At 52.7% G+C, this 15,000-nt stretch overlaps 1 protein-coding gene across 1 annotated transcript in view; it reads left to right on the forward strand.

Annotated features, from left to right (window-relative positions):
- Nucleotides 1-15,000, forward strand: part of ppp1r16b (protein phosphatase 1, regulatory subunit 16B) — a 104,952-nt gene that overhangs the window by 14,047 nt on the left and 75,905 nt on the right. The window contains exon 2 of the mRNA XM_035388786.1: nt 13,961-14,363. Within this exon, the coding sequence (XP_035244677.1) occupies nt 14,099-14,363 (265 nt within the window). The 5' untranslated portion in view covers nt 13,961-14,098. The remainder of the gene's footprint in view (nt 1-13,960; nt 14,364-15,000) is intronic.

Below are 15,000 nucleotides of genomic sequence, written 5' to 3' on the forward strand. Positions count from 1 at the left end.
AACAACTATGACAAGGACACATAACTTCATAGGATACTTATTCTCTTGAAAATAAACTTTAATTAATGATTATTTTTTTAAATAAAACTACTAATGATATTAATAAGCTTATGCCTTTGAGTGCTACCCTCACTGGCCCCCAGCCTATGGGCTGCTATCCTGTACTGGGCAGTGAGGGGGCCCGTGTCCCTCCCCCAAAAATATTTCCTCTGTTTTGCACTCCTGGTGCCTCGTCAGCTCAATGGAATATGCACACAGGGCTAGAGGAGTAAGGAGGGGGGTCAGCAGGTGGGTAAGCCCATGGGGGGGGGGGGGGGGGGGGTGAGAGGGAGGAAGAGAGGGAGGAGGAGGGACTGAAAGAGAGAGGGATCGAGAGAAAGCAAGGGAGAGATTGAGCTGTAGAGAGAGAAAGAAAAAGGTAGAGAGGGAGAGGGAGGGACAGAGAAAGGGATAGAGAGAGATGGAGAGAGTTAGAGAGGGAGGGACAGAGAGAGAGGGAGAGAGAGAGTTAGTGAGGGAGGGACAGAGAGAGAGGGAGGGAGAGTGTTAGAGAGGTAGAAGGTGGGAGACAGAGAGAGTTTGAGAGGCCCCAGAATGAGGGAGAGGAAGGCCCCAGAGCGAGGGAGAGAGGAAGGCCCCAGAGCGAGGGAGAGAGGAAGGCCTCAGAGCGAGGGAGAGAGGAAGGCCCCAGAGCGAGGGAGAGAGGAAGGCCTCAGAGCGAGGGAGAGAGGAAGGCCCCAGAGCGAGGGAGAGAGGAAGGCCTCAGAGCGAGGGAGAGAGGAAGGCCTCAGAGCGAGGGCGAGGGGAAGGCCCCAGAGCGAGGGCGAGAGGAAGGCCCCAGAGTGAGGGAGAGGAAGGCCCCAGAGCGAGGGCGAGCTTTCTCCATAGAGTACGCAAAAAAAAGCCCTCTGGCGTCCAAGAACAACCTTCCAAGGCTCCTGGGCTTGCAGCAAAACTATTTTCAATAGACGCCTGTGGGTAGGGAAGTTATTTAAAAATTTTAAAAAAAACAAACTAAGATGAGGTTCCAGAATAAACAGGCTGATGTCAGGCTGCACCGTGCTCTGTGGCTGGGTGGAGCCCCACCCCGTAAACACAGGCCTTCAGACAAAGGGGCAATTACTCCGGTAACCAAGCGATGGAGGGGGAAACGCACACCAACCCCGCGTCGGGTGCGCGCTTGCTGTAGTCGGGAAAGCTCCGCGCATTTGCTCAGCCACTTAGACGCGGGTGCAGAGAGGAGCCCCGAAACTCCCCGATCGATGAAGCGCCCCGCGCCGGCGGCTTCTCGAAAGCCAGAGGCTGGGCTGCGTGCAACATCTGGAGCTCTCGAATGTCAAAGTAAGGAGAGGATGGCGAGCGTTTGCCAGACTGGCGTTTCGCGGCTGTGCGCGTCTCCTTTGGGCGCGCTGCCTTGGCAACGGCTGGGAGCCGCGGTCTGTCCGTCGGGCCGATGTTATGACCCTGCGCATCGATGAGGAACGTGCGTGGGAGGGCTCGCTTCCGCACGCCAGGACGCCTCTAGGGAACGCACAGCTCGAGTTCACGATCTCCTTTAGGAGGTCGCTGGACGCTGTCGTAGGTTCGAAGCTTCGTGTCCCTAAAGGAATCGGCTTGCCCGTTGGATGAGAAGCGCCGTTCCGCTGCGTCGCTTAGCAGCCGCTGCTATTCAGAGCAAACATGCAGGAGTGGAGAACGTCAGTGTTACTCTGAGGGACACCAAAAATGAGGTATGACCAAGAAGGCTAAAAAAGGCCCATTTGTTATTACTAATCGTTACATTGACCTAACAAACAGTAGTTTGTATCGTACAATTCGACCGATAGCCAATCTACAGAGATATACCTGTAGCAGTATTCAAAAGAAACACAGGGCGACGTGCCAGACGGCCAGAGCGGAACGGAGAGGTCTGGTCCTCTTAGCGCCGCAAACTGACATCACGCGTTGCGTGACTTCTCGCGAAAGGGGTAATGAACCGAACCCGTTTTCCCACGGAAACCTGAGTGTGCCCGGCTGCTGTAGAAGGTCTGTGGTGCCTGCTCTCCAGTTCAGCCCCCTGATCTGCAGTCTCCAGTCCACGGGACGGCTGATCCCCTGGACGCTCAGCTTTGTGTGTTTATCACTGAAGGTTCCCTCCCACTGCCACCGAAGCCAAAATGTTACAATCTGACACATCTTCTGAACATTTGTGAAGGGGCATAAATAACTATATGACAATGTCCTGTGTTGCAGCACAGCTGTGGCACAGTTAGCCTACAGGCACATAAACTTGCCTGCTGGAATTCAGGCTTGAACTCATCGTCCTCGGCTGATTGGCTCAGTTCATGTTAATTTTAGCACGGTACTGTAATGCCCATCTGCGGCTCAGAGCTCTGCTTTCTCAGCCTTCCTCAGACACCCGCTGTGGCGCTTAATATCACGTTGTAGGTTTACGTAATGACTACTATTACTATCGGTTGTCACACTGATAGCTTAATTGGTAATTGTCTCTTGCTCTTTGCATAGCCTTTTTTCAGGGCACTTTTGTAAGTTTCTTTGGACACGACCTTTTGCTAAAAGCCTAAACGCAGATGTTAGCGGCCCCAGAAACGGTAGCTGAGGGGATCCGCGACGGCTCTAATGCTAACGCTAACAGGGCCGTCCTGCAGCCAGCGTCGGTAGGTTAGCGGCGGCGTTAGCGGTGGCGTTAGCGGTGGCGTTAGCGACGGCTTTGTATAGCTCTCGCCCTGGTTTCCGTCGGTCGCTGGGGAGACGGTGACCCAGAATCCGCCCGGCCCGAACGCTTCGAGTCCCGCCGCCGCTGGAGGAGGGGCCGTCCCACCTGCTGCGCCAAGTAGGACAAGCGATCCCGCCTGAATTTTAAAAAATAAAAACGTCCTCTACCAGGACGCTGGGGACGGCCGGGGATGTGGAGGGCCCTCGCTCTGTTCCGTTTCTTTGGAGGGTGGAGAAAGTCGGGGGTGCAGAGGCCTCGCTCTGTCCTGTTTCTTTGGAGGGTGGAGAAAGTCGAAGGGTGCAGAGGCCTCGCTCTGTTCTGTTTCTTTGGAGGGTGGAGAAAGTCGAGGGTGCAGAGGCCTCGCTCTGTTCTGTTTCTTTGGAGGGTGGAGAAAGGCGAGGGTATAGAGGCCCTTGCTCTGTTCTGTTTCTTTGGAGGGTGGAGAAAGTCAAAGGGTGCAGAGGCCTCTGCTTGGCTGGTGTGAGGTTGGAGGATGACATCACAGAGTGGCCATGGTCTCGAGTCTCTCTGGAGCCGGTGAGGTTTGAACACTTTTGTCAAAAGCCACTCACACACAGCACAGGCAGCTTCAGGTCTGCTTTCTGAAAGAAACGGCGCTTTTAGAAGCCAAGAAGCAGAACAGAAACGTACCTATTATAGTGTGGGAACAGTGGAAATAAAGCCAGGTGCCTTCGAAAAGGGTCGTCTTCTCGGTCCCCCTGAGCTCTGACCTCACTCTTTACCGCGGTATGAGTGCGGGTAGGCCCGCGCTTGGCCCAGAGTGCTCCTTTCTCTGGTGCTGAATGCAGCGGTGCGCACGCGGGAGCTGCTGATGTGTTTAAGTGCTGGACTCGCCTGCCAGCTTGCCTGAGTGGCGGACACGTCTCTCCCGCGCTTTTCTCTGTTTTATCTCTCTCTGTTGCGAGCTGTGACTCTCGAGCCGTGGTCTTCCCCCCCCCCCCGCCCTCGGAGAGTCGCTGGGTTCGCGTGTTCTTGTTTTCCCATCAGGGGATGCGGGTTAACCATGTACCCGCTCAGTTTCGCTGCATCAGCGGTCCCGCTAGCCCGCTAACCCGCCCCGCCGGCCTCCGCTGAGCCCCGCTGGACTTTCGCACGGGAGCACGTGAGCGCCGCGTGCTCCTCCCGCCGGCCGCCGGAGCGGGACGGCTCCTCCGCCGGGCCCAGGGGACGGGGGCGGGGGACGGGGGACGGGGACGGCCGCGCTGAGCCGGGCTCCGCCTTGGCCCTGTGAGCGCTCGCGCGATTGAGTCAATCAGCAGAAAGGCACGGCTGAGCTGAGCCGGCCCGATCACCAGCCCTCGCCGGCGCTGCGCACCCCCGTCTGAGACGCTGGGTTTGGGGGGACGGTACCCGTCTGAGACGCTGGGTTTGGGGGGACGGTACCTTGCCTTCTGCTGAGAAGCCTGAAGTGCGTGTTTTCGGGCTTTCCCTCTGGCGAATGAAGCCAGCTGAACACAGTGTTCTGTTCCTTCCCTTTACGGTGCCCAGCTCGCTGGAAAGTGTAAGAGAAAAAGCTGAGCACGGACGAAAGCTGTGCTTTTGTGCGAGGGAGATACGGGAGAGTGCCCGCGAGCTGCCCGCGTCGCAGTCCTGCCCGCGTCGCAGTCCTGCCCGCGGCTCTCTGGAGTGCCCGTTAAATGGCAGTGGGTGTTGTTTCCAGTGCGGTCGGCTCTCAGCCCAGCTGGTGGCTGTGCTGCCTGCCTGGCACGAGATAAGCCTGAACAGTAATGAGGAGGGTGGGGTGGGGTGGGGTGGACTGGCCCTTTGGGAGAAGGGAGGCAGTAAAAAATGCAGCCCCACCCTGTCTGAAGGGGAGGGGGGGGGGGGGGGTGACTTCCCCTCGCTGAATGCTCAGACAGGAAGCTGAAGGATCGGGTCAGTGTGAGGGGTCACGGAGGGGTGGGAGGGCGGAGCCTGGCCTGGGGTCAGATTGCACTTCCAGCAGCAGAACAGAAGGAGGGATACTGCTGAACCCATATTACAGCTGAACCCATAATACTGCTGAACCCATATTACTGCTGAACCCATAATACTGCTGAACCCATATTACTGCTGAACCCATATTACTGCTGAACCCATATTACTGCTGAACCCATATTACTGCTGAACCCATATTACTGCTGAACCCATATTACTGCTGAACCCATATTACTGCTGAACCCATATTACTGCTGAACCCATATTACTGCTGAACCCATAATACTGCTGAACCCATATTACTGCTGAACCCATAATACTGCTGAACCCATATTACTGCTGAACCCATATTACTGCTGAACCCATATTACTGCTGAACCCATATTACTGCTGAACCCATATTACTGCTGAACCCATATTACTGCTGAACCCATAATACTGCTGAACCCATATTACTGCTGAACCCATATTACTGCTGAACCCATAATACTGCTGAACCCATATTACTGCTGAACCCATATTACTGCTGAACCCATAATACTGCTGAACCCATATTACTGCTGAACCCATAATACTGCTGAACCCATATTACTGCTGAACCCATAATACTGCTGAACCCATATTACTGCTGAACCCATATTACTGCTGAACCCATATTACTGCTGAACCCATAATACTGCTGAACCCATATTACTGCTGAACCCATATTACTGCTGAACCCATATTACTGCTGAACCCATATTACTGCTGAACCCATATTACAGCTGAACCCATATTACTGCTGAACCCATATTACTGCTGAACCCATAATACTGCTGAACCCATATTACTGCTGAACCCATAATACTGCTGAACCCATAATACTGCTGAACACATATTACTGCTGAACCCATATTACTGCTGAACCCATAATACTGCTGAACACATATTACTGCTGAACCCATATTACTGCTGAACCCATGTGCAGCCTGGGCCTGGACTTAGCATAGCCTGGTCTTAACACAGCCTATCCTTAACACAGACTGGTCTTAACACAGCCTATCCTTAACACAACCTGGTCTTAACACTGTGCAGCCTGGTCTTAATACAGCACAGCCTGGTCTCAATGCAGCATAGTCTGGTCTTAACACAACACAGCCTGGTCTTAACACAGCCTGGCCTTAACACAGCACACCCCGGTCTCAGCAGAGCGCCGACCAGTCTCAGTCAGCACAGTACAGCACAGCTGTGCTCAGCCCATGAAAAGGAGAAGTGTTGGGTGGGAAGGGAAAGGGGGTGGGATGCAACAGTGTTGAACTGGTCAAGTAAAGGTCAGAATATAATAACCATCACATCATGATGTGACAAGACTCAAATACACATAAATATTATTTTACTTTTCATTTCAAATAAAGAGCAGTTGGCAGTATTCATCCAAGAGGATAAATACTTAAATAGCTTTATCCGACAGTGCCTTTGACAGATAAATCTTCCTAATAACTGTAGTCTTTAAACAGGAATTCAAGCTATCCATCCATCCCTCCATCCATCCTTTATCTATACCCACTTATACCTGGGCAGGGTCACGGGGGGTGCTGAAGCCTATCCCAGCATGCATTAGGCGAGAGGCAGGATTACACCCTGGACAGGTCACTGATCTATCGCAGGAACTCAAGCCGAAAATCAGTATTTAATATGTTGGTTCCCACTTTAAGGTGAGTTTAGCTGTCTCATTTATAATGTGTCACACATAATACTAATGCCAGTGATGTCACCCAGGTATAGTGCCTCCATTCACTCCACTGAAGAGAACAGATTCAGGAAATGTGGTGAAGGCTGCAGTTCAGATGAAACTAAAAGACGACACCAGGCCTTCAGCTGCCTCATGAGTGCTGTGATTGTGACTTCAGAAATACTGAGAAAACTGTTGTATCGCTGTTACCCAGTATTCTCCAACTCAAGAGACGCATTTGACCGCTAAGAAAAGGAGTTTTCGATGATGTCATAACTTCAAATGGTCTTTTCAGACGAAGATGAAAAGATTTTGGTTTTGATGAATGAAATACAGGTATTAGCAATTATTCTGACCAGTAAGAATGTTCCAAATTATCATCTTTTTGTGTTTTTGCGTTTCCCTTTTTAAAAAAAAAACCCTCCTTGTGGTTTTTTACTGGTAAAAGTGCTCAGTGGAGCTGGAAACTGCACATTCCTGTAGCGGAAACTGTACTGGAGAGGGGTGTATAGGGTCAAACCGGGGGTGTGTATGTAGTGTGCAGAGCTACAGCCGGTCCTCCCGGATCTGACCCGCCCCCCCCCCCTGGCCGCTCCCGGGGATCTGGGATCTGTGCGCGATAATCAGCTTTGCTCGGGGGCGGTTACGGGTGATTAGATGAATTAGCGAGAGCAGAACACGAGGGCAGTGCGTTGACCCACACGTCAGCCCCCCCCCTCCCCCCCCTCTTCCCCCCCGGGCCCGGTGCCATCCCCGTACCGCACGCGGCCCGGTGACGCCACGTCGCCCCCGTGCCAGCGCTGTCTCCGCAGGGGCCAATGGCGTAATGCGTTAATCTTACACCCAAGGGCACGCGTTTTTCCACGAGAAAAATCTTCGCTGGAGCGAGAGAACGCGTCATTCTGGGAACAGGCCAGTCAGCCCGTCCAGGTTCATCAGTTAGCTACAGACTAGCGCTGGGTGTCAGCGCTCCAGTCCGCGGTATTGGCAGGTGTTTGTGGTTTCCTTTCGAGCAGCAGTCCTGCGGGACCTTGAGAACAAGGTGCGTGGATTATTTGGGCGGTTAATGGTGTTAATGAATCACTGGTGTGAAATTCAGCTGACACTGCGGAACTGCTGGCCTGGGTTCTCACGCCTGCGGTCCGGAGAGAGTCAGCGACTCCACTGCATGAATCGGTGTGCGTGTGGAAAATCATTTATGATCGTTTTTATTCTTTAATTCTTGTGTCATTTCAAAACCTCGTCCATCACTGCCTCATATGGTGAAAAGTGTAAAATTTGGAAAACCCTGGATTCTAATGTAGAAGGTTTCTATTGTACATCTTCAAAAGGAGAAGTTGGCTGGGCGTGTGTTTGTGTGAACCTGTTTTGGTCACGGGTGCAGGTGTAGGTTTAAGGTGGGGGGGTGGGGGGGGTTATGCGTTTTCCTGTGGAACCCCTCTTCGGGCCAGCCCCCCCAGTGAGAGTTTGAAACGGGAGAGCAGACCGTTTGTGTGAAATCCAGGAAGGGAGATGCAGAGTCAACAGCGCTGAAACTATTTAAAACATGTGTGGCCTCATCGCGCCGCCCCCCCCCCCCCCCCCCCCCCCCCCCACCCCACTCAGAACCTGCTCTGGCGTCTCCCAGGAGACCCCTAACTGACGGGGTTGCGACCCCAGTGGGCGGGGCTTTCTTATTTTGGCCGCCGACGGGCCGTTTCCTGTTCTTGGACATTTAAAGGGGCGGAGCTCTTCCTGCCGCCCGTGGCTGGAGCACGCTTGGCCTGTCTCCGGCTTGTGAGAGGTTCCCGCGTTCTCCGCTGCTGAACAATTCAGCTGAATGCTCCTGCTGAACGCTCCTGCTGAACGCTCCTGCTGAACACTCCTGCTGAATGCTACTGCTGAACGCTCCTGCTGACCACTCCTGCTGAACACTCCTGCTGAACGCTCCTGCTGAACACTCCTACTGAACGCTCCTGCTGAACACTCCTGCTGAACACTCTTGCTGAACACTCCTGCTGAACACTCCTGCTGAACACTCTTGCTGAACACTCCTGCTGAACGCTCCTGCTGAACACTCTTGCTGAACACTCCTGCTTCAGCTGCGGAAGGCTTTACACGTTTTGGTCAGCGGAAGGTTGCATGTGATAAAGAAATCATGCTGGTGCCGTCCCTATGGGATGCATTTACACTACAGTACCAGCACTGATATACAGATACACACACACACACACACACACACACACACAGAGCTCCTGCTGCAGCACCAGCACTGATATACAGACACACACACACACACACACACACACACACAGTGCTCCTGCTGCAGCACCAGCACTGATATACAGACACACACACACACACACAGTGCTCCTGCTGCAGCAACAGCACTGATATACACACACACACACCACACACACACAGTGCTCCTGCTGCAGCACCAGCACTGATATACAGACACACACACACACACACACACACAGTGCTCCTGCTGCAGCACCAGCACTGATATACAGACACACACACACACACACAGTGCTCCTGCTGCAGCAACAGCACTGATATACAGACACACACACACACACACACACACACACACAGTGCTCCTGCTGCAGCACCAGCACTGACGCTAAGTGCAGTTCTTATGGCCTCTCATGTTCAAAAAACAGGTACACACACATACACACGCAGGCACACACGCGCACACATGCGCACACACACACACGCATACACACACACACACAGTGCACCTGCTGCAGCAACAGCACTGATGCTAAGTGCAGTTCTTATGGCCTCTCATGTTCAAAAAACAGGTACACACACATACACACACACCTGCACAAACACACACACACCGATATGCAGACACACACACATGTACAGACACACATACACCTGCACAAACACACACACACGTTTACAGGCACACACACCTACACAAACACATACACCCATATACAGGCACACACACACACACACACACACACACATGCTCTCACAGTTATAGCTCTCTTGCTCTCTCTCTCACTGCCATAGCTTTCTCACAGTCCCCATCTGTGTCCCCCTCTTCCTCTCTTTCCCCCCTCTTCCTCTCCAGGTAAATGCATGGATTAAGTGCACGCATTCTCAGTACTGAATGTTCAGTGTGGATCTCTTTCCCTTTCTCCCTCTCCGGGGCAGGCACATGAATGCACGAGGATTCGGTGCATACCTTCTCTGTTCTGTACGTTTTCAGATATTTATAGACCTGCCTCTGCTTCTTTCGCATAGGCCTACGTGGGTTTCCGTTGAGTTGTTTGTGATTTTTGTTGTGTTTCTGTTGGGTTTTGCGCTTAGTCTATTTTTGAAATGTCGAGTGATAATCTCTCTCTCTCTCTCTCTCTCTCTCTCTCTCTCTCTCTCTCTCTCTCTCTCTCTCTCTCTCTCTCTCTGCCTAATGTAATCATTTCTCCGATTTCATCGAATAATCCCAGGGCCCATCTGATCATGCAATCCAGAGCTTTAAATACAGGAACTCGTTCTTTTTTTAATTTTCTGAGTCGGAGGAAATGAGATGCGACATCGTTTAGCCGAGGTGCGTTGGAGTCTGTCTGTCCGCTGTACGCCGCGCCCGCCTGAGGGGCGGGGCTGCCGCGGGTCACGGCTCGCCCGCGGGACAGCCGAACTGAGCGCGGTGGCGGCTTCGCGCGGCTTTCGCTCGCGCTGCTTCGTGCGAGCGGCCGTCCGCGGCGGCGTCGGTCGGCGGGGCTGTGTGCTTTTCGGCAGGCCGCCGAGGCGCGCCCCTGACGGGGTAGCGCGCTAACCGGCGCAGTCCACCGCCCGGCGACGACGTCCCGCGCCTCTAATTAGCCTGCAACGCGTTTCGGAAACGCGGCTTTAATAGCGATGGAAACGCGGCTTTAATAGCGATGGAAACGCGGCTTTAATAGCGATGGAAACGCGGCTTTGATAGCGATGGAAACGCGGCTTTAATAGCGATGGAAACGCGGCTTTAATAGCGATGGAAACGCGGCTTTAATAGCGATGGAAGTGCTGGCAGTGGGAAAACTGCTCTTTGTTGCTCTCCACTTGCGTATTATAACGGTGATGCTGGGCTGTGTTCTATCAGCGAACGAATGAGAAACCCTCTTAACCGTGGAAACGCCTTAGAAACAATCGGGAATCTTTGCATCCCCAGTTTACACGAAGGTTTTGTATAAACAAAAGCAACAGTTCCCGTTTGACTACAGGCATGTGTTCCTGTGGAAGGTTTACACAAGACATGGCACATAACCCAGTTCTCAGCTTTTTCCTCAGTAGGCAGAAGGGGCTTTTTTTCTTGGCTTCCTACAGAAGTGTCACATATGCTCTGTCTCAAGCATATAGCTGAGAGACTGCCCTAGATGCTGAGAGGGAGAGAGAGTGTGTGTGTGTATACATATGTATGTGTGTGTGTGTGTGTACGTGTGTGTATTTGTGTGTATGTGCGTGTGTGTGTGTGTGTGTATGTGTGTCTGTGTGTGTGTGTGACAGTGTGTGTGTGTGTGTGTGTAAAAGACAGCGCTCCTCTTGCTTCTCTCTGCTTCTGTGCTCTCCTCTGCTCTCCTGGTGTCCCAGCTGTAGGGTCGCTCCACATGTGGAAGGAGGGTTGGGGTTTGGGTTAGATTGAGGGGAGGCTTGTCGCTCTCCTGTTGTTCCCAGTCAGACCCCCCACCCCGGGATCCGATGGTATTTGAACACTGGCGCATTGCCCTGGTGTCGGGGTGCACCGATCGGCTGGCCGTGGGTCAGAACCGACCGGTTTTCGCTCCATAACCTGCGATCGGTAAATTTTTATTTTGGCCGATCTGTATTGCGGTTTTATAGTGTAAGAAATGAGAGTTGTGTCCACGTGCAAGCTGCATTGGTATACTGCCGTAACATCTCTCCCAAAATATCAGCTGTTTGGAAACAATACAAAGTGTGTGAAGCAGACATTAAAGGTCTGTATTTTTCAACCTGGGTCTTATTTGCATAATACTTTTCAGTAATCCTATCAGTTCTGATGGTGTTTTACGTCATTGCTCCTATATTCCCCCCCCCCCCCCCCCACCCGCCAGCCCTAATTTGCCTGTCGACCGCCTTGTGTCTTACACATGATGTGACAGGAAGTCTGTCAGCCTCCGGCTTCCTGTTCATGCTCGGCGGAGCGTGGTAGTTTGTGGTTTTGGCTGAGGTGAAGCTCGTCTTGTTTTATGCCTTCTCGTTTGTATGCAGAAGAAAACAGCTCAGAGGAAATAAAGCGGAGGGTCTCTGTCCCACTCAGACGGGAACCAGCAGCACCGGAGTCAGTGTTGCACGTCAGGTCATTAGGAGCACGACACACTTATGAGCAGGAGCAGATATAAGCATTGTATACAATCAAGTCTGCCATTATCCTGGAAAAGAAACTACAGTGGCTGTAGATATCCGCTAACTCTTGGATTTTGGGGTGTTTGGGTATCTGTATTTAGGCCATTTTAATGTATGGGTTCATTTTCATCATAAATAGTCTGCTAAACTTGTAATTATGAATCTGTTTATTAACATGAATTCAAAACTCGGCTGCCCACAACGGACAATGTGCCGTGCTAGCCTGGAGATTTGTCAGATGTACCGGTGTTTAGTTTGGATTAGCATGTAATCTGAGAATATCCCCCACGAACATGTCAATGCTGAGGCAAAGTTAATTCGTTCATCTCGAAGAGGAACTGATTCGTGTCATGACGATTTGTTTTGCAGATTGATGAGCAGATTGAGCGTTCAGATTGACGCTGGGTACACAGGAAGTGGTTAATCTAGGTCATCTTTGCGTCCGTCTTTTGACAGGATGTGAGGCAGGTGTAGAAGCCTGAGTGACTGGAAAGTTCCGATGATTCTTCGTACGCAGAAGCGCAGAAAGCATCTGGCCAATAGTACGCTGTTCCCATTGCCTCAGCGCAGGGGCGCAACAACCTACTTCTCAGGGTGGGTGCAAGACGCAACTTGGCGCCCCCCCCCCGAAAAAAAGTGTTGATCAATATAAAACAGATTTATTTACATTTTTTTATTTGTTTTTCTTTTTTCATCTGAGCCCTTATGTCCCTGGTAACAGCCTACCTGCCAGCCTCGTCCTCCACTAGCATTACTTGTCACTCCGTCACTGTTAATGCTGGCATCAGCACCCTCTCTGCTCTGTTCCTCGCTGGGGATATTGATAAATTAAGCGAATTAACACCTCTTTAAAAACACGCAGTGCAACCTATGTGTCATCATGTGTTACACTGACGTTAGTTAGTAATCGCTGGTTTGTTATCAGCAGAGCATTATTTACATTTAGCTATCGATAGCTAACGTTAGCTAGCCATGTGATAAACAGGCTAAAGTCAACTGAATGCAGGACTGGAGGAAAGAGCGGGTTAAGTTAGCAAGCTAACGGTGGCTAACTTCTTTCTAACGGTGGATAACTATCGTTATTCTCCTAACGTTAGTTCTGTCCTGAGTCAGTCAGTTTTTTCGTACGCTCTTGGGCGCCCCCGCTGATGTGGCGCCCGGGTGCATTGCACCCTCTGCACCCCCCCCCCCCCCTCGCTGCGCCGCTGCCTCAGCGTAAAAGGATTTTCGGTTTCTTTTGCCCTAACTGCAAAATCTCTGTCAGCACGTCTGTCATTACTGGAAGCCTGCAGTGCTGTTGAGTGTAAAACCCCCCCCAGGACTCTGTGTGAGCAGTGTGAGTTTGCACCTTAACATCGGATTTAGGCCCAGAAACCAGGTGGGGTTAGGTGACTGTGAAATTGACAGCTTTAATCGATCAAGTGTCGAGTAACAATGCAAAAACCTGTGGATCTCCAAGAGCAGGAGGGAATACTGCAGGTCTGGAGATGAATGTTAGGTGAGCTCTTCAAAAAGGAGCCTGCAGCCCTGGTCCTGTGGAGCTCCAGGGTCTTTACCGGGGTTTGCTTTCATTCTGAAGTCGGCCCCAAAGCCTGGGGCCTGTATCCAGCACTGAGTTAGCTGGATAACTGCACCATATCCAGCACTGAGTTAGCTGGATAACTGCACTGTATCCAGCACTGAGTTAGCTGGATAACTGCACCGTATCCAGCACTGAATTAGCTGGATAACTGCAATGTATCCAGCACTGAGTTAGCTGGATAACTGCACTGTATCCAGCACTGAGCTGGATAACTGCACCGTATCCTGCACTGAGTTAGCTGGATAACTGCACCGTATCCAGCACTGAGTTAGCTGGATAACTGCAATGTATCCAGCACTGAGTTAGCTGGATAACTGCACTGCATCCAGCACTGAGTTAGCTGGATAACTGCACCCTCCCAAATCTGCAACATGGACTGAAGTAAAAGGAGCTGTTTCGTGTTTTACTCAGCGCAGTTATCCAGCTATTTCAGTGATCCTGCTTTATGATACAGGCCCCAGGTGTGGAGGGTTAGCTGGCTTTGGTTGCGTTAAGTGATCTATTATGTGATGAGTAGTAAGATAAACCACCAGATCCTGTGGTTCTCCGGGACTAGGGCGGCTGACCCCTGACCGTAGATATGTGTGGGGAAACAGGATGTAAGCTCTTCCAGCCGCCGACGCTGTGGTCAGGTTCGCTAACCGCAGTTCCTCCTCCCGCCCAGCAGGTGGAGCCGGCCGGAGCTGAGCCCAGGCACGCGATGGCAGGCGGCCACCCGAGGAGGAGCAGCCCTCGTTGAGACGCCCCGCCCCCGGCTCGCCCGTTAGCCCCACCCCCCGCCCCCCCCCACCGTCCCGGCGCCATGGCCAATCACCTGGAGCTGCTGAAGGAGCTGCAGCAGCTGGAGAAGGCGCCCAGCCTGGACAGGCTCCGGGCGGCCCAGCGGCGGCGCTCGCAGCAGCTCAAGCGCTGGGCGCTCTACGAGAAGGAGATGCAGAGCAGGAAGCGCAAGGCCGACAAGCGCCGCGGAGGCGCCGCCCCCGCCGCGCCCGACGCCCGCCACCGCGTCTCCTTCTCCGCCAGCGTCGCCCTCCTCGAGGCCTCCGCCCGCAACGACGCCGAAGAAGGTAGGCCTCGGCCCGCTCCTCCTCCTCCTCTTCCTCTTCCTCCCTCCGGCTTCACGGCCGTGGTTCGCCCAGCTTCGCCCTCTCCTCTCAGGACAGTAGTCCTCAGGTGAAGCAGAGTTTGCTAGCACTGTGCGGACGTGCTGTTCTGTGTGAACCTACGTCCTCCGTCGCCGGCTAGCTTCGTTAGCGTCAGTGCCTGAGAAGAGTGGGAGCGTGGGTACGCAGAGCTAGCGCTCTCCTAATGGGGGAGTACGAGTGCCTGTGCAGCCAGTTAAGTGTGGAGGGGGTGGTGCTGGCTGGTGGGCTGTGATTAGGGCAGCCACTGTTCTGAACAATGACCCTGATGTGGGCGGGGCTAGAGCTTGCTAGGATCTATGACCCGGTCAGCCCCTGACTAGAACTAAAGTAGCCTACACACCAACCCTACTGACCCCTGACCCCTGACCGGGCCGGGAGAGGTGGTTTATAGGGACGGGGTATTCTTTACGGTACTGGACATGCCTGGGGGCCAACAGCCCTATGTTGAATTGGACTGAATCGAAAGGAATTGAATCAATTTTAATTGATTGGTTTTGATAAGGAACTGCGCTGCCTTGCCTGGTATCGATTCACACGGAACGGAACTGAGTTACTTATT

Source organism: Anguilla anguilla, chromosome 13, assembly GCF_013347855.1.
Source record: "Anguilla anguilla isolate fAngAng1 chromosome 13, fAngAng1.pri, whole genome shotgun sequence".
NCBI lineage: Eukaryota > Metazoa > Chordata > Actinopteri > Anguilliformes > Anguillidae > Anguilla > Anguilla anguilla.